This window comes from Morus notabilis, unplaced genomic scaffold (genome assembly GCF_000414095.1).
Source record: "Morus notabilis unplaced genomic scaffold, ASM41409v2 Scaffold475, whole genome shotgun sequence".
NCBI lineage: Eukaryota > Viridiplantae > Streptophyta > Magnoliopsida > Rosales > Moraceae > Morus > Morus notabilis.
Genome location: NW_010360102.1, coordinates 160,372 through 178,438, shown reverse-complemented (window position 1 = coordinate 178,438; position 18,067 = coordinate 160,372). Strand labels below are relative to the sequence as shown.

The window sequence follows — 18,067 nt, the reverse complement described above, 5'->3', positions numbered from 1 at the left end:
TTCCTTGCGGTCTTCAATTCTTCAGAATCATCCTCCTTTGGTTCAGGAAGTGGCTCCAATTTCGGATCAAGTACATAGGCGATCTTAAGCACGGTGAGAAGAAAGAATAACTTTCCTTTCCAGCGGGTGAAGTTGGTACCATCAAAACGATCAAGTTGAACATTAGGATTGAGGAAAGACGTCATGTTCTTTTCAACCTCCATTGCAGCAAGACTAAAACCTTAAAGATTGTTGGGGAAATTCGGATTTGGGAGGATGAAAAGAATAGAGAATTTAGAAAGAAGGGTTTGAGGCGTATATGAATACTTTCCTTTAAGGTTTTATTTTCCCTCACTTCTCAAAGTTTGCTAACGAGTTCTAAATGGCAAATTACCCCCAAGATACAACAAACCCTTGAACACAATATCCAGCAAAAATATTGAGTTCCAGAACAATGTATGTAATCTGTATTTTCTGTAGTCCATCATATAAAGACAGGGATGCATGCATCCTCTTTAAGTGTTACAACCTTTCACATAAAGATACCTTTTCAATTTGATGGTTATCTTTTATATGCTGATGCACTTATAACAATAGTTATATCTATTGTTAATAAGTGCTCAGATATGTGAGAAAACATATCACAAATAGATACAATGGTTCGAGACCTTTTCAGATCACTAAAACACACGAACACATTTTCCGACGAAGATTTACGCTGCAGCGCTCAAACGCGCGATGCAGCCCGCCCGTGCGCTGCAGCGCACGCTGCTGTGCGCTGCAGCGCGCGTGCCTAGCAAAACAGACCCGAGGGTCTGTTTTGCGCAGGCTGCAGCGCCCAAACGCGCGCTGCAGCGCGCACTCTTTCGCGCTGCAGCGCGTGCTTGCGTCAGCCTACTCTTTCCGAATGTGTTTTAATCCAATTTTGTGATATCAAGATTGAGAGATATATTACAATTTCTCTAACAAAAACCATTTCTTTCACATTGTATTACCAAATCATCCAATATTTGCAATACACCTATAACGCCAATCTCCTTGAGTGGATAAGGAACTTTTACAATCCGCAGGTTAACAAGGACGACATCAAGAAACCAGTGCGTCTTTAGCTTAATCGGAAAGTATATCTAAGATAGTAGAAGATATTCAATTGTTAACGATGTTATTACGATATACATATTCTTCACAATGATATTAACACGTAATCAAGGTTCATCACCAAAAATCTATGATCATATTCAATTGTTAACGATGTTATTACGATATACATATTCCTCACAATGATATTAACACGTAATCAAGGTTCATCACCAAAAATCTATCATCCAAACCATTGTCAATTTTACTATCGTCTCATACCTTCTCGCACCGTGAGATGTTTTTCATCCACATTGCACGGTCCAAATTTTGCCATCTGCCTTCTTCACCCGGTCTCTACCACAACAATTATTCTTTTACTTATCATGGTATTAGTAGAAGACATTTCAATCTTTTATTATTTCCAATTTCTTTATCCTTGCAGAACATGGCCAATCATAAAGCAAAAAAAAAAAAAAAAAAAAAAAAAAAAAAATTTTTTTTATCTAACAAAAGCTCCAAATAAAAAAAAAAAAAAAAAAAAAAAAAAAAAAAAAAAAAAAAAACGTATTTCCATATAAGTTTTCATTACATCTATTTACACAAAGACAATAATACATATCGATATACGTTGGTATCCACCATAACTTGCTGTTACAACCACGAACTTTGTGCTCTTCTATTGTCAACAACTCAGCCACAACATCTACAATCTGCGAAACATTTAATATATATATATATATATATATATCAATATACCACGCACTTCATTGAAAAAATTCATTCAGCATGTTCATATACGTTGTTTAAACAACTTGCTTTAAACACTAGAACACATACGTTGTTCTCCATCAACTTGTTTGGAGATAGAGACAAGATTTCCACCCTTTGAACAATGAACGTGCTTGTCCTGACTACAATCTCCCTGAAATTTCCCATCATCAACATTCTCTTTTATACAAATATACTAAATAAGATATAGTTTCCCTATTACCTTTGATGGTACGATACCGTGTTCCAACGTACCTTTCATCACAACAACTCTCATTCAACGTTGTTAGACGACATGAACGCCCCAACCTTCTCATCCGTAAAAACCCCATTTAGGCCTTCGACAATATCACGGTCCCTTCCCTTCATTTCATCATCTTCCTTCGATCCTGTTAACCAGTTCTCTAATTCCATTAACGCTGCATCTTAGTTCCACTACTCGTAACAGTTGATTCTTAATCCATTTTTAAACACTACTTCCATCCTATCATGAATATTCAGAACACTTTTCTTTCCATTTTAAATTGTGCTAATTACTACCTTTTAACCCATCACTTGTATCCCAAATCAAAATATGGTTTACAATTGCTATTTCTATTCGACCAAGTTCTTCGTTTTCATCCTCTCCTACCATCAGTTGCCCTAATTTATTACCTGGACTCTCACTTTGTGCTTTGTTTCACCGATTATGAACTCCCATTTTCACGAGGGAATCCGCTGCGTTCACATAGTTTTTGCCTGCGGATTTCCACTTCTTCCCCAAAGTTTTTCTCGGCTCCTGCGTTTTCCAACCGTCCGCGTCCCTTGCCCCTTATTCCGCCGCCGCCGCCTTCTTCTTCCTCACATCATCTTCTCCGACCTAATTACTCACTCACTTAACCGTAGGTCCCACCAACTTTCACGATTTCAATATCCATGAGATAAACGACATAAATTTTTCACACTTAACGCCGTTAATTGGTTAACGTTCCCATGCTACAAGGTACATCCTTTTATCTCTTTTTTGTGGGACCCACGGTTGATTTATCATTTATTAACAATTGATTTTATTTTTTTATAATTAAAATTATTCAAATTAAATACTGATTTTTAAGAATTATTTTTTACTTTTTATAAATAAATAAAAATTTCAACCAGATTGTAGTTGTGGAACCTCCGTCTGTTTTGAGAAGTTTGACTTTATTTTGAATCATAATTATTAGTTACAGTATTTTTTTTTCATAATCCTTCACACTTGTACAAAAGAATCTTAGAGACAAACTTTTCCTACTCTAACAAGGCCGAGGCGGGGATGGCAACGGCGATGTCGATGTCGACGACGACGGCGACGGCGACGACGGCGAAAACGACGTCTTTGATGAGCGTCAGCCTCCGACGAAGCTGGAGCTTAAAGGCGTTCTCCGTCAAAGCAGCTTCTTCACGTTGTTCAACTTCAGAATTCGACCCAAAAATCCCGATCGAAAAAGCACCAACTCCTCCCTTCTCCTGGTACTCTCTCCCCTCTTTTCACTCCCTGGAGCTCGATCGAATCTTCTATAAAACCTGGCAGGTCGTAGGTATTTCTTTACTTTCTCTTTCTCTCTCTCTTTCCGTTTCTCTCTCTATAAATATATGTATATATGTGTATGTATATATATATATGCCATTCAATTGTATGTGTTAGTGAGTGTTGAGATGATTCTCAGGGTGCAGTGAAGAGATTAAGGATCCTGGAGACTATTTCACTGGCAGGTCATTTCTTTCAACACTACTTTACTGGTCGTTGGAAATCTCTATGCTCTATTGTTAGGATTTTGACAAAATTTACTTCTTCAGCTTTTGTAGTTGGTCAAAGTGCAACTCTTTTTTCTGTAAAGTTTCAACTTTTCACATCATGGGCATGTGGTTTCTTCTGTTAACCGTTATTTATCACCATTAGTGGTTAGCATGTGTAGCTTACCACATAGTTAACTCTGTTTCTGTAAGATCTTAAATTACAAAAATATGTATGTGATTTAAAACTTGAAAATTCGTAGTTAATTTTTCGGTGGTGAGAGACTAAAAACTGCTATGAAAGAAAAGAGAAAGAGAATAAATTTAGGGAGTAATTAATGAGGACCAAATTGTCGCAATGCGCATTTGGTAAATAACTTGGCTTTTATTGTTAATAGTGAAAGGAAAGAATTTTCACTCCAAATTTGGCCGATTTAAATGAATAGTATGAATTTTTTTGAAGCAGAGTTGGAAGCGTCGAGTTTGTGGTGTGTAGAGATGATAATGGGAAGGTTCGTGCATTCCACAATGTCTGTCGTCACCATGCTTCGCTTCTTGCTTATGGAAGTGGGAAAAAGTCTTGCTTTGTGTGCCCTTATCATGTGAGCTTTTTTGCTTGCTATTTGCATTTCTACATGTTGACTCCGAGCAGAATCTGCTCATTTGTGCTATTCGAAAACCATTGGGCTGTCATGATTGAGATTAGGGAATTCTTGCTAAACTGTACTGGGACGTAATGTGAGGGAAACTTTTTCGAAAGGAAAGAATAAGGAAGGGGATTATTGATAGTTATTTACCTGTTTGGAATTGAATTGGAAACAATTTATTTCCTTTTCCTAGTGTTTAATAACTTCAGAAAGTATAAAAATGTTATTGGCGCATGTAATTGCTGATTAAGGCTTTTACGGCATTATATGCTTGTGGGAGTCATCTGAACCGAAGTTCTGGTTATTGCACAAACTTATGCATGCCTCAGCTCATATATTTAGGCCTTTGACGATGGTTTGGTTATGGTTTTTTCTGTTTGTGTTGCTTGTCTTGAGCTAGACTTTGCATTTCCTTCTTTTTTTTTTTTTAGTTCAATAGTTTGCTGGTGGACGTAGACTTTACATGGGATCAGCACTTTGTTTGGGTGCCAAGTTATATCGGACGCGTTCCGGTTTCAATGATGCTTGTCTTTCTCTCTGATAAAAAAAAAAGGCGGACTCCAGTGCCAAAGAGGCTCCCGTACTATGATAGGCTCGGGGGAAAGCTCAATCCCCCGAGCCTAGAAAATTCATAAGAAATGAGAAGAATTGAGAAGAGAAAGATGAACTTTTATTGAATTGAAGAATGAATTACAGAAGCAGTACTTCGAGGGATTGCTGGTCCTCCCCTGCTTAGCTAATGAGCCAAGACTTCCCAAAATCACTCAGACTATTCTTGACCTCTCTCAGTTCCCAAACCCCCCTTTTAATATCCTCTGCCTTCTCTAACTAATTCCCTAACCAACTAGAGTCCACAGTAACTAACTAATAACATCCTTTCTAACAAACTACTAACTTCTCTAACCAACTAAAAAGTTCCTATCACTCTCTGTTGTGGGAAAAAAAAGGGTAGGTTCTTGAAAATCAACTTTCTAGATAAAGTTGCTATGTCGCCTTCATCATGCCTGCTTTGTAATTTTGCTGCACATGGATTTACAATGCTTTTGATTTCTTTCAGCTTAAATTTCATATTATATCAGTTGAAGTTTGAGAAAGATATAACTATATCATCTGTGCACTGTTCATTATGCAACATGTGTATTCACACTTTTGAACTTTTTAGGATTCTTGGATGATATAAGTAACTGAAATATGATCATTTTTTGTGTCTAAGCTATTATATCTGAAAATTTATTGCTTAAAGAAGTGAACTGCAATCTTTTTTGCAGGGATGGACTTATGGGTTAGACGGACCGCTTCTTAAGGCTACTAGAATAACGGGAATTCAGAATTTCAATGTAAATGTATGTTGGAATGTTGTCATGGCAAGGAATCTCATACACTCTAGTGTGAAATGTTCTCTAGTTGTAGTGATAATCTGATCTATTTTTCTGGGCATGGAAGGCAGGAATTTGGGCTAATACCAATTCAAGTAGCTATCTGGGGACCATTTGTTCTTCTCAATATGGAGCAGAAAGTTACTAGTGATGTAGATGATGTGGCAAATGAATGGCTTGGTAGCGCTTCAGAAGTGCTGAATACTAATGGAGTTGATTCTTCGCTAAGTTATATTTGTAGACGAGAATATACTATTGAATGTAACTGGAAGGTATGGTAAACATGATTCATTTGAAGATATATCATCGCCTGGAATATTGTCAAAACATCGCTTGAATTTTTTACCTCTCATGATCACTCTTAGTTTTAACTTATTGGAGGTTCATGTAGTTCAAAGAAAGCATTTCCCCTTCCTCCGTCTTTATCCCTTTTGCAATTTCGTTGAAGAAGATCAAGTTTTCTTCTTAAGGCTTCAATAGCTGAATGGCTTTATCATAACATCGAATTTCATTTCATTTTTATGTACTCTTATTCATGCACCAATGAAAACTTGGTACTTATTTCTTGCAGGTGTTCTGTGACAATTACTTGGATGGGGGATATCATGTTCCATATGCGCATAAAGGCCTCGCAAATGGTCTTAAGCTTGATTCCTACTCTACCACAGTATGCTTTACTGCCTTTTCCCTTCGTCGGTAATAACACATTTTGAAAATATGGTACTACCGTTGTTATGAAGAGGAGAGGGACCTTCATTTCCCGAAACTACTATTGTTGTTTGGTCATTTGATATTTTAGTTATTTGTTTCTAACTTAATGTTTAAATTTAAGTCTAAATGATCACTATTTGCGATATAGATATTTGAAAAGGTTAGCATCCAGATTTGTGAAGGTGGCTCGATGGAGGGGAAAGATGATTACGATCGACTTGGATCAAAAGCTTTCTATGCTTTTATTTATCCCAATTTTATGATTAATAGGTACAGAATTATGTAAAAAGGAAAATTGTTGAGTTATTTCCCGCTTCTATAAGCCAGCTCTGCTATTTTGTACTAAGACTGGGTATTATTTGATAAAGCTGAAGTATGTTTGTTGTAGGTATGGTCCATGGATGGATACCAACCTAGTACTCCCTTTAGGACCCAAGAAATGCCAAGTCGTGTTTGACTATTTTCTTGAACCTTCCCTTAAGGTAATTTATAGTTTATGTTTTTACCCGTTCATTTAATGTTGATAATCATGTTTCTTTGCATCTGCAAGTATGTAGTTAGACTGGAAATGTATATTCCAAAATCTTAAAGAATACATAGAATGTTATTAAGCCGCTTTTTATTGTCGAGTAAATTATTCAGTTGCTATCTGGGACTGCTTTTTATGTAAAAAGTAAAATTCAATTGTCCAAAGTCGTTGCTTAGCTTTTATACTTTTCCGGTTTAAGTTGGAAAAATGCTATCTATCACCATAGACAATACAATCACCCCAGAAGTGGCAGCATATCAGAATTGTCACATTGCAGTCTCGGAAACAATTGTCGTACTTTTTGCCCCGTAACTCGCGTCGTGCTGCTACATGGGTGCTGATGCATCTCTAAATAGCAATGCCTAGTTGTGTTATACTGTTATTTATCTTGGATTCAGCCTCAGGTCTGCTATGAGTCTGAACGAGTATGTTGTTGCTGGTGCTTTAAAAGGTTTTGACATGGGCCCTTTCTGGTTTATATCCTAAACTGAACCCAATAAATATGTTTATTGTAGATTGCATATAAAAAAATGAAATGGGATTGCAGCTTCCAAGAGTTCTAGGATGTTAAATATAATTATGCATCGTGTATTGAGCCTTGCTTTCTTTTGGAAGGGGGAAATTTACACCAAAATTTTGCATATTTTACACGGTTATATAACGAAGTATGTCTTTATTTATTTAAGTTTCTTGTTTGCCATAGGATGACAAAGATTTCATAAATAGAAGCTTACAAGACAGTGAAAGAGTACAGGTATTTTTCCTAACGCCTCCAGGATCATCATGTTATTATGATTGATTTTAAACATGACTATGCATCTTGGCGAGGATGTTCAGATGGAAGATGTGGCGCTATGTGAAGGTGTTCAAAGGGGGCTCGAGTCGCCGGCGTATTGTTTCGGTAGATATGCTCCAAAAGTTGAGAATGCTATGCACCATTTTCATTGTTTGCTTCATTCTAGCCTAAATGAATAATTGTGCTTAGACAAGAATGAACCAAAGTTGTTAGTTCTTATTCTTCCAATTCACTGTTGTTACATATTTCTCAAGTGCCATAATCCACGCTGTACATAAAATAAATTCAAGAACCGTTTTGTTCACACGGTTAGGTTTTTTGCCATTTGGCACAAACGCATTATTTGGCTATCTTAATTTTTATGTTCTTAATAGAGAATCTGGAAAGACGCTAATTAGAACTATGACCACGGTGTACATAATATAAGAAATGTACCAATGGGGTCTATTGACTTATTTAATTCTTTTTTTTTTTTTTTCATTTGTTAATGGCACAACAGGTCCATTAACTTTTTAGGTTTGTGACAATATGATCCCCGATCTAATTTTATGGGCAAAAATATTTCCGAATTAGATTTTAAAGGCAACAGTAGTCCTAACCACGAACATAAGTTTTGAATCACCATCACCCTGCGAGATCCTCTCCTCCTAGCCTCCAACATCGACAGGATCTGTGCCGCATTGATCTCCCCCAACCCGAACCCCACAGCGCCGATGCGATCTCTCCCTCAGCCCCCAACAGGAACTCCAGTTGTTGCCGCCCCAGAAGATTTTTGTCCATAAAATTATATTAGAACCTTGAAAGTTTAAGGACTTGCTGTGCCATTAACTCTTCTTTCTTATACAAGTTAAAAACTAAAGAAAAGTTTGTGGATATAAACTAAATGAGGTTAAGATTTTAAAACAAGAGGGAGAGAGAGAGAGAGATAAGAAACCTAAAATGCAAGCGTAAGTAGAAAGGGAACATCTGAAAATCACCTCATTTCTTTTCTGTTTAGTAGTTAAATTCTAAATTTACTTCCAAAGACCGTTAACAATGGAAGTGTTCAAGGGAAATAATCTTATTTTTATATTTTTGAATGTGAATTCTTGGTTCGCTATTGAGAGGTTAGTTGAGTATATTTTATTTGGGACAAATGAAATGAGCAAGAATATTACACTTCTTGGTTTGCTTCTTTCTTGAGACCAATTCTTCCCCGATGACAAAAAGCAAGAACTCAAAATAAATAAATAATTAAAAAAATACTTCAACTTATCTTCAACCCCATTAAGTGAAATCAAATTTACAACCAAAATAAAAAGCATTTCACACGTTGAGTAGAGATCACTAGTGTCTACAAACTTTCACTCCTCCCTAGATGAACAAGAGGATGGTAAATATATTCCTCAAAATTCCAAAGCAATAAAACTGCACAAAGTCAAATCAGTCAAAAAGTGACTGATCTTTTAAGTCATATTTGTTAGTAAGAGGTAAAAGGGGTAAAAAAAAAAAAAAAAAATCCAAAACCACCATGCACTAATGTGCAATTTTTTTTCAACTGATTAGAAAGAGAAGTATATTGAGAGGTCCAAGTAAATATGCACCATCGTGTTAGACCAGACTGATAAATGAAGCCACGAATCTCGCAAAATTATAAAACTTGACTTCTACTGACTAATCTGTAAAGAAAGAAAAAAAAAATGAGCGTTAGAACACTATATTTATAGAACCCCACATAAAAAAGCAACCGTTAACGTGGCAGAAAAAGAGGGAAAGAACTAATGAACAAAAAAACAATACTTGCGTCGTGATGATCCTGGCCGCGTGATGATCCTGGCTGTGATGATCCTCGCCGTGATGGTCTTAGCCGGCAAAACTGTAGGCATCTAATGAAATACGTGCTCAGAGGAGTTCGTGAAACGGGTATCAGTTTCCCAAGGACAGCAAGAGGCCAACTGCATGAAAGAGATCGGAAAATGGCGACAAAAGAAAAGAAGAAGATTAGGCTCTTAAACAATTACATATGCGTATTATTTCATATAGACTTACTATTAGTCATGCCACGTCCTTTTTAACATTGTTAATACCACCCAGAAGAAAAGAAAAAGGACATACAAAGTTGACTCTTAATTTTGTGTATCAAACAAACTACTTCACATCCGTGGAAGAACCAGCCAAATTACCATTTTGGAGTTTAAGATATTGGTTACCTGATAAAACCGATAGCAATGGAAACCAGCCAGTACTTCCAATTTAGCCTTACAGTCGTGGTGAACTTGCCAAGAAACTCAATAATCACGATCTACAAATAAGCAAAACATGAGCACGTGCAAGATTGGCCCCGCAGAAAACATGTAAGACTCTACTAGTATAATCTCACCTGAAGAACAACGGTGATTCCAACTATACCAATAAACAAGTAATTTTTAGTAATTCCTTTGAATATATTGAATTCATCAGGCTTCCTGGCATTGAACTCATTGAATATCTGCGAGAGGTGAGACGGCCATTATACCCATGAAACATAAACTTAATAAAATAAAAAATAAAATAAAAGCTGTGATAAAAATAAAAATAAACATTGCACTGAAAAAGATCCCACATGTGACGGAATGTGAAGGAATATCCGGTGAGATAACACCAAACCCACAAGCATTTAACAGAACAACAATATTTCATTGAAATTACATTCCTAGTATGAAGTTAATTTTTCAGTAATCAGATATAAGTTACAGGGACAAAGACCAAAAGAGAATTGAAATGAAAGGCAGTTCTCTCCAAAAGAAAAGGAAAAAAAACAAAAACAAAAAAACAAAAGAGGCGCAGCAACCAATACAATTAAAAACTTTAAAAATCAGACTTACTTGACAGATGACAAATGCATTGAATATCAGTGTGTTCTTCAGTTTGTTAGCATGGGCAAGCTCATCATGTTCCAAGCTCAGTAAACTCTTGCCGCGGAAATTGAGGACAAGCAGGACACTAACTTGATAAAAAGCCTGGAATTTGGCAGACAAACAATAATCTCACTAAACATAAATTCCCCAATTGTCGGCACCCTGAATTTTTCCGTCACTAGAAAGAAGACTGGTAAAGCATAATTACCTGGATCAACAAGTTTCTCCACATAATATTTGTTATGAGAGGTTCTCTGAAGATGTAAAAGGTCAATAGTTTAGATATATATATATATATACCAGACAACAATTTATGAAGAAAGAACAAACACAAACGAGGGAAGAGGAAAGTCATGGAAAAAACTCAAAGGCTGGAAGTGGAAAACTTACTTTCGGCCAACAGGGGGTCTGTGCATCAGGTGATCTGTTGGTGGTTCAGTAGCCAATGCTAGTGCACCAAGAGTGTCCATGATAAGATTAACCCAAAGAAGCTACAAGAAAAAAAGGACAATTATAGCTATCTGCAAACCGCACAGGCAAAGGAACAAATATAGGTCCGACGCACCAACCTGCACTGCGTTAAGTGGAACTTCACCAGAAGAAACTGCAGCAGCGACATTGATGATGAGCGCTGCAACGTTGACTGTAAGCTGGAACTGAATAAATTTCTGGATATTTGCATACACAGATCGGCCCCATCTAACAACCTATGTATAGATAGATGAAACAAAATAAATGATTTCAAATTCAGCTCCTCAAAGTGAAATAACCGCAATAACAAGATGTTACACCAAACACACACATACACGCACACACATATAGGAAGATGTCAATAACACCACTCATGAAGCTAATACAAGTATTGCTGGAATAAACACATATCCAATCCATATCCCCAGTGTTCAAACCAAAAACTCAAATTCCTATAATTCAAAAAAAAAAAAAAAAAAGTGCTTGGATCTCATTTCATGCATGTGTGTCAATGCACTCAGGAGTCACATCAGTGTATGTCCGTGCATACAGAAAGAGTGAAATGACATGGTATCCATCCTGTTTTAGCTAGAACGCATCAATTATTTCTGGTGAAATTGCTAATAGCATCTAAAACCTAAATATATGACAGTAACAAGTAGATAGAGTTAAACTACATATACTAATAATAATAATAATAAACCATCCCATACAAATAAATGTTTGTTTTTGATATAAATCTAAAATCAAAATAACGAGAATCAAATGAGAGGCAATCACTATTTATCTTAAAGTTATAAAAAAAGAAAAAAAAAACAAATAAAACAGAAGTTCATACACCAAAAGGGACTAACCTTCACAACTGAGGCAAAATTGTCATCCAAAATGATAATGTCCGAGCTTTCTTTGGCAACTTCAGTTCCTTGGATACCCATAGCAAGACCGATATCAGCCTATGCTCCAGGGGGAAGAAAAATGGAATTAGGATAATTGAACAAAACATGAAGCAGCTAGGAACCGGAAAATCATACATTGTACTGATTGATACTAAACTCTAAAAGAATATTGAGATGCAAGAAAAAGAAACAGTGCAATGATAGTAAGAACGACAACAAAATTAAGCCAAAAAGTAGATAACTGATGTAGAACATAAGAGCCCAGAGTTAAACCTCATGTAGGGCAGGAGCATCGTTGGTTCCATCTCCAGTCACAGCAACAATACGTCCCCTTCTCCTCAATGCTTGCACGAGCAAAAGCTTATCACTTGGGGAAGAACGTCCCATAACCTAACATCCAAGGAAGGAATTGTGTGAAAATTCACTGCTAAACTTAATCCGTGCTTACACACAGAGAAAACAACACAAAGACTGACAGATACGAGACACGTAAATCATACCGTGATTCTTTCAGCTACATCTTCTCTTCCTTTATCAGATAATGCACGGAATTCTTTTCCTTCAATGAGATTAGGCTCTGTAGCATCTGCTGCATCTGAACCTAGTATGCCGCATTCCAATGCAATTGCTTTGGCAGTTTGAATATTGTCACCGGTGAGCATCCGAACCTACAGCTCAGAAAAATTGGGAATTCTTTCATTTAACATGCCAAATACCCTTCAGTGACAGCAGTGACATTAATTAAAAACAGATCAAATTGCATTTATGTACAAACTCCCATCATGATTTTGGTTTACAAACAACATCTATAAATAAACATTAAACCCAAAAAGAGAGGGGGGGAAGAGGTAAGAACAAACGCCAAACCATGTTTTTTTATTTGTTATATTTGTTCTTTAAAACAGAAAATATAAACCCAAAAATTCAAAAGAAAAATGTGTAAAGAATGCAGAGAAATATCCAACCCCCTAGAAGTAATTCCTAAAAAATGCATATAATTGGCCACTAGTCGCATAGTAAAGGATTCATTACCATAAGCAACATGGTAATAACGCACACCAAACATAAAATATTTTAAATTGATGAACCTAGATAGATAGTAGAGTAGATTTGAATTATAAAAAGATTTCCTCCGCTACCACAAAGTATCAACCCAAGAGCTTACAGCAAACCTAATATTTATGCACTTAATATGTAAATGCAGAGTTTTTATTTTTTATTTTTTATTATTAATTGAAGAGTTATGCTGTAAACTATAACTAAAACATTCATGATTAACGAGGACAGCAGTTTCATCATCCTCCATGGTCAATCACAAGAAGGTTCGACATTCAAGCAATCCAACTTAGAGTATAAGACAATACCTTAACACCGGCAATCTGGCACAATCGAACTGCATCTCTTACTCCGGGCCTACAAGGGTCCTGCAAAAGAAAGCTCATAAAATGTTAGTGGAAAACATTGCTCAATTCTAGTGTTTTTGAAACATAAACAGTAAGATTTTCAAATAAAGATTGTTAACTTCAAGAAAAAAAAAAAAGAAAAAAAAAAAAAGAAAAAAAAAAAAAGAAAAAAAAAAAAAGAAAAAAAAAAAAAGAAAAAAAAAAACAGAAGAAGAAGAAGATGCTCACATAGGAAAGTACCTACAATAAACTAGAAAGATAATTTTAAGTGTAAAAACAAAGTGGATATGTTCTAGCAAAAAAAGCAAAGAGGGTATGAGCTAATTGAAAGATCAAGACCACAAGGATCACTAGTATTATCAAAAAGAACTATATAAGAAATTTCTTTTATGTACAATTCAAACTGAAAATGAAGAGCAATTTATAGCTAACCAATACCTTTATACCAACAATAGCAAGTAAAATAAGGTTATCCTCGGGTAATGCCCAACGAGATAGTTCTTCTTCATCAGTTGGAACACGTTCAAGTTCATATGTTCTATATGCAATAGCAACACAACGTAAAGTACGAGCAGCCATATCCTCAATTGCTCTTTTGAAAAATGTCACCTGAAAAGCAAGAGATCATTAGAAAGAACATAAAAATGAAGTAACATGGGGAAGGAAAAAAAAACAGAGAAAAAAGATAAAGGAGAGAGACAGAGAGAGAGAGAGAGAGAGGAGAGAATGTCATCCAATACAATTATATGACAATACCAAGAACAAATCATTCCATCTATCTTAAGTATCTTCCAAAAACTGTTATGTTAATCATGAATTAACAGTAGAATAGAAAAAATGCTTCCCGTGAGTAGAGAATTATACAACCAAATTTGGTCACTGAACTGAAGAAAGCCATTATATTCTCAAACCTGATCATCATCCATAGCTACCACATGATTAGTATCATCAATATACTGCGTACATGAAGCCAATACCATTTCAGCAGCCCCTTTCCAGTGTACATGAACTTGAGAGTCAGGCTGCAAATAAGGCATAAAGAGAATATCAGCCAAAAGTAAAACCAAATATTCTATATTAAACTGAAAAGCATGACTCCAAATAATAATAATAATAACAATAATAATAATAATAACCCCAATACACTGCATTTCTTTTTTTTCCCCACTATTTTTGCACGTTTATGCCTTCCACAGTGCTAATACCCACAAAGTTCTAACAGCATAGCATTCATACGAGAGAAACAAGTTAAAGAAGATGGTAACAAAACCGTAAAGTTCTTGGATTTAAAACTAAATAAAAAAAGACAACAAGAACAATCATCATCTGTATGTTTTGTGCTTAACATTTAAAATTGTGAGGGTGGCACAAAAGTGATTCCATTACAGTTTTTTGTTTTTGTTGCTTTCTCTTCAAGGACTGCTAGTCCTTTTTGTTTTCTAGTTTCATTTTCTAAAGCAGAATCTTCTTTTCTAATAATAATAAAGCGTATAACTCATTGCACCATCAAAAGAAATTTTTTACAAGGTAGACACTTGAGTACTTCTCTCAAAAAACATATAAGATGAAATAAATGACTTCCCTTCAGAATGCTTTGACCATTATGAAGCAAACACAACAAAGTAGACTAGCCATAAATAACTATAATACCAGTTTTACAGCAACACCGCCCCGTTTTTTCTCAGAGTTGAATGGAAACACATGAAGAATCGAAGATTCTGATCTAGCTGCTTCAAAATTCATTCCTATCTGTAAACAAAATATTCTAAACCCATTGATATTCAAAGTGAAATAAAATAGTAAAAGTAGGAAATAAAATAAATATAGAATATGAACCTGAATTCCCCAGGAAATAATAGCCTTTTCTGTTGGTGATCCAGAAACCTCTATTTCTCCACCATTCTACATATAAACACGCAACAGTATTTTTAGAATACTGATGAGCAACCAACGAAATAATAATAATAATGATGATGATGATGATGATGAAATGTACAAGTAATTTAAATACCTCAGGCACATAAACACCGCCATTTGTGTTCTGTGCAATGCCTTCAATCAGTAGAGAAGATACTAATGGAGGCAATCCTGACTTGTTATCAGGAGTATCGACTTTTTTCCCACCAGCATAAGCCTCAACAACAGTCATCTATATACCCCAGCAAATATGTGTGTAAGAATTAATGAAATTAGGAAACATGTTCCTGATTTAAGAATCCATTGTTGTCTCCGCACCAAAGCTCATTCACATGAGGTATAAGTGTAGAAGTAGACAAGCTAAAAAAAAGGAAAAAGAAATAAAAATAATAGCAACAAGATGGACAGAGTTTTGCTTCAGTGTACCTGGTTTAGAGTTAAGGTTCCAGTCTTATCACTGCATATAGTTTCTGCAGAACCCATTGTCTCACAAGCAGAGAGCCTACGAACCTGATTTTACACCCGTTATAACAAAGTATGCTCTGTGGCCCCAAAAAGGAAGCCCAACTTAAGATCTGATGGGGAAAAAACAAAAAACAAGAGGCATACCAAAGCTTTATCTGCCATCATTTTCCTCATTGAATAGGCAAGGCTGCACAAAGAGACAAAAAATTACCAAAAAAAAAAGAAAGGAATTAAATTAGTAGCATGAAGACATATTACAATAAAAAAATATATATTTTTCACATGCCCATAGTTTGTTAAATAAAAGCTGCAAGTTGCAGGATTCATGAAAACCAAAAAAAGGAAGAGTAAGAAAAGTTGCCCATTAAAGTACCTACCAAAAAAAATTATATAGTCCAAAACAATTCACTACCCTTGCAATGGAACTTTCAGTTTCTGAGATTGGGCGAGTGCCATTCATTTTGGACTAAGATATAGTACAGCCTATTTGGATAAGGGTTTTCACATAGAAGGTGAGGTGAGCTTACGTTAAGGTTACAGCTAAAGGAAGCCCTTCAGGCACTGCAACAACAACAATTGTGACCTGCAATATCCGATACATAAAGTTAAAAGATTTTTTAAAGACCTGCATGTTTTTATATGCATAAATATACATGAATAACATGTATGCATACCGCAACAGTGACGATTTTAATGGCTCCATCTACCGCATCACCAACTTTAGTCGTGCCTGCAATAAACTGACGCATTCCATCTGCATTTTTTGAATGGCCAGTGAAGTATCTGCAAAAGTTAAATGGTAAGATGTCAACTCAATATTTAGCTAGAGAGAGAAAGAGAGAGAGAGAGAGAGAGAGAAGATTTACCTGACCAGAAGTACAACCAAGACAGCAAAAGCTACAGAAAGTCCAACAATTCCAATGAAAGTTGCAACCCCATTTAAGCGTACCTATAAAAGGTCATCAAAAGGTAAACATTTTATACAAAGTGCAAAATGACAGACACATTAAAATTTACAATAGGAGAAAAAAAAAAGAAAAAAAAAGGAAAGAAAAAAGAAAGAAAAAAAAAAAAAGAAGGAAAAAAAAGACCCTACCTGCAAAGGTGTTTCTTCACCAGTGTCTTCTGAAATACTAGCCATGAGCAAACCCCACTCGGTATTAATTCCAACACTCGTCACCTGAGAAAATAAATATATACTAAATCACTGTAAGGAAAATAAAGGGCTTTGTTACATGCATCATTCATATATGCAATGTGCTGAAGCCATAGAAAGTATGCCCAGAAAAATCTATTAGAGAACCGTGCATATCAGAAGGAATAATGACAGATTATATGGTTAACTTCTATCGGTATCGATTTAATCAAAGAAACAAGCTCATGGATGACCTAGAATATAAATCATGAATAAATAGCAAAGACAATGAAGATGTATTAAAGTGTCATCAATTTCAAGCCTGAGGGCAAGTGCCAGAAGCATGAAAGTTTTTTTATTTAAAAAATTAAGAAAAAAAAAAGAAGTCTCAAAGATCTTCAAGGATATCCAAGAAGAAAAAGTACAAATAAACAGACCACGCATGAGAAGGCTAATAACCATGCATTATGGATTATTTTTATTTTTTTCAGAAGAACTAAAGGATACTACTCCTAAGGAATAAATTCAAAGCAATTAAACAATTAAATAACAAAATACAATGAATCCCAAGAATCGACCATCTAGATTTACACAGATTGAAACCATAGGAAATAACGTGAATGCTTTTGATCAAAGAATACCGTAAGAGTTTTAAAATCTTATGTTAGGTAGAATTTCTTGCACCAAAAACTTTAACACAAGCCACTGGAATTGCAAACTTCTTATTTTTGCATAACAAACTAAAAGTCGCAAATGTAGTGATTCGCTACCACTTCCACCTTAAAGGAATTTGTGTTGCAGTTATAGTGTTTCCTTAATCACCAAATATATTACATTTAACAGTCTAAAAATCCTCAAACCTATGTGCCATACTAGTATCCACATATCAAAATTAAAATACTAAATCGAGAAAAAGATAGGGTACATACACACTAGCAGACCTAGTGAAAAAGTAAAATAAGATCAACACATTAGGAAAAGAATAAGTAAAAAAAAAAAGTAATAAACAAAGAAACAGATAAAGAACCTCACCAGCATTGTGCCACTACCATCAGCTACTTTACACCCGGACATCAGAAATGGTTGCTTAGAGTCCTTATGAACCTGGAAAAAAATAAGTCAATGTATAAGATTCAAAATAGCAAACGGTAGTGGAAAACACATGCACAGAAAAACAACACAAAGGCTCACAATTTTGCTTTCACCGGTCATGCTGGATTCATCTATTGCGAGGGAGTAGCCAGAGATCAAAATACCATCAGCAGG

The 18,067-nt window shown here is 35.5% G+C and overlaps 2 protein-coding genes across 6 annotated transcripts in view; one reads left to right on the top strand and one right to left on the bottom strand.

Moving 5' to 3' along the window:
- The first annotated feature begins 3,066 nt into the window (after positions 1 to 3,066).
- On the top strand, positions 3,067 to 8,264 carry LOC21389034 (choline monooxygenase, chloroplastic). Of its 2 annotated transcripts, none has more exons than XM_024164164.1 (10): positions 3,067 to 3,383; positions 3,513 to 3,558; positions 4,046 to 4,181; positions 5,495 to 5,563; positions 5,674 to 5,874; positions 6,174 to 6,269; positions 6,462 to 6,583; positions 6,702 to 6,795; positions 7,546 to 7,596; positions 7,680 to 8,264. In XM_024164164.1, the coding sequence occupies exons 1-10, from the start codon at positions 3,119 to 3,121 to the stop codon at positions 7,815 to 7,817; spliced, it is 1,218 nt and encodes a 405-aa protein (XP_024019932.1). In that variant the 5' UTR covers positions 3,067 to 3,118; the 3' UTR covers positions 7,818 to 8,264. The 2 variants fall into 2 exon arrangements, with proteins under 2 accessions (XP_024019932.1, XP_024019931.1); XM_024164163.1 differs by having other exon boundaries at positions 5,495 to 5,569.
- Positions 8,265 to 8,894: 630 nt separating this feature from the next.
- The window catches only part of LOC21389033 (calcium-transporting ATPase 10, plasma membrane-type), an 18,938-nt gene continuing 9,765 nt past the window's right edge, over positions 8,895 to 18,067 (bottom strand). For 3 of the 4 annotated variants that reach the window (XM_024164155.1, XM_024164154.1, XM_024164153.1), the window contains 25 exons: positions 17,993 to 18,067; positions 17,834 to 17,905; positions 16,763 to 16,846; positions 16,533 to 16,615; positions 16,341 to 16,449; positions 16,194 to 16,249; positions 15,811 to 15,853; positions 15,628 to 15,711; positions 15,296 to 15,433; positions 15,121 to 15,186; positions 14,935 to 15,033; positions 14,196 to 14,306; positions 13,723 to 13,893; positions 13,246 to 13,305; positions 12,382 to 12,549; positions 12,155 to 12,271; positions 11,840 to 11,938; positions 11,084 to 11,221; positions 10,905 to 11,005; positions 10,723 to 10,768; positions 10,482 to 10,616; positions 9,998 to 10,105; positions 9,828 to 9,919; positions 9,422 to 9,572; positions 8,895 to 9,296 (listed from right to left, as the gene is read on the bottom strand). The exon at positions 17,993 to 18,067 is cut by the window's right edge and continues 1 nt beyond it. In XM_024164155.1, the coding sequence (XP_024019923.1) occupies positions 9,285 to 9,296; positions 9,422 to 9,572; positions 9,828 to 9,919; positions 9,998 to 10,105; positions 10,482 to 10,616; positions 10,723 to 10,768; positions 10,905 to 11,005; positions 11,084 to 11,221; positions 11,840 to 11,938; positions 12,155 to 12,271; positions 12,382 to 12,549; positions 13,246 to 13,305; positions 13,723 to 13,893; positions 14,196 to 14,306; positions 14,935 to 15,033; positions 15,121 to 15,186; positions 15,296 to 15,433; positions 15,628 to 15,711; positions 15,811 to 15,853; positions 16,194 to 16,249; positions 16,341 to 16,449; positions 16,533 to 16,615; positions 16,763 to 16,846; positions 17,834 to 17,905; positions 17,993 to 18,067 (2,418 nt within the window). In that variant the 3' untranslated portion in view covers positions 8,895 to 9,284. Of the gene's footprint in view, positions 9,297 to 9,417; positions 9,573 to 9,827; positions 9,920 to 9,997; positions 10,106 to 10,481; positions 10,617 to 10,722; positions 10,769 to 10,904; positions 11,006 to 11,083; positions 11,222 to 11,839; positions 11,939 to 12,154; positions 12,272 to 12,381; positions 12,550 to 13,245; positions 13,306 to 13,722; positions 13,894 to 14,195; positions 14,307 to 14,934; positions 15,034 to 15,120; positions 15,187 to 15,295; positions 15,434 to 15,627; positions 15,712 to 15,810; positions 15,854 to 16,193; positions 16,250 to 16,340; positions 16,450 to 16,532; positions 16,616 to 16,762; positions 16,847 to 17,833; positions 17,906 to 17,992 lie in introns of all 4 variants that reach the window. The other variant, XM_024164156.1, reaches the window with a different exon arrangement.

Coding starts and splice junctions, on each gene's coding strand:
- LOC21389034 (XM_024164163.1), top strand. CDS start 3,119: ATGGCAACGGCGATGTCGATGTCGACGACGACGGCGACGGCGACGACG. Junction 6,270..6,461: donor TTGATTCCTACTCTACCACA/GTATGCTTTACT, acceptor TTTGCGATATAG/ATATTTGAAAAGGTTAGCAT. Junction 6,584..6,701: donor CCCAATTTTATGATTAATAG/GTACAGAATTAT, acceptor TGTTTGTTGTAG/GTATGGTCCATGGATGGATA.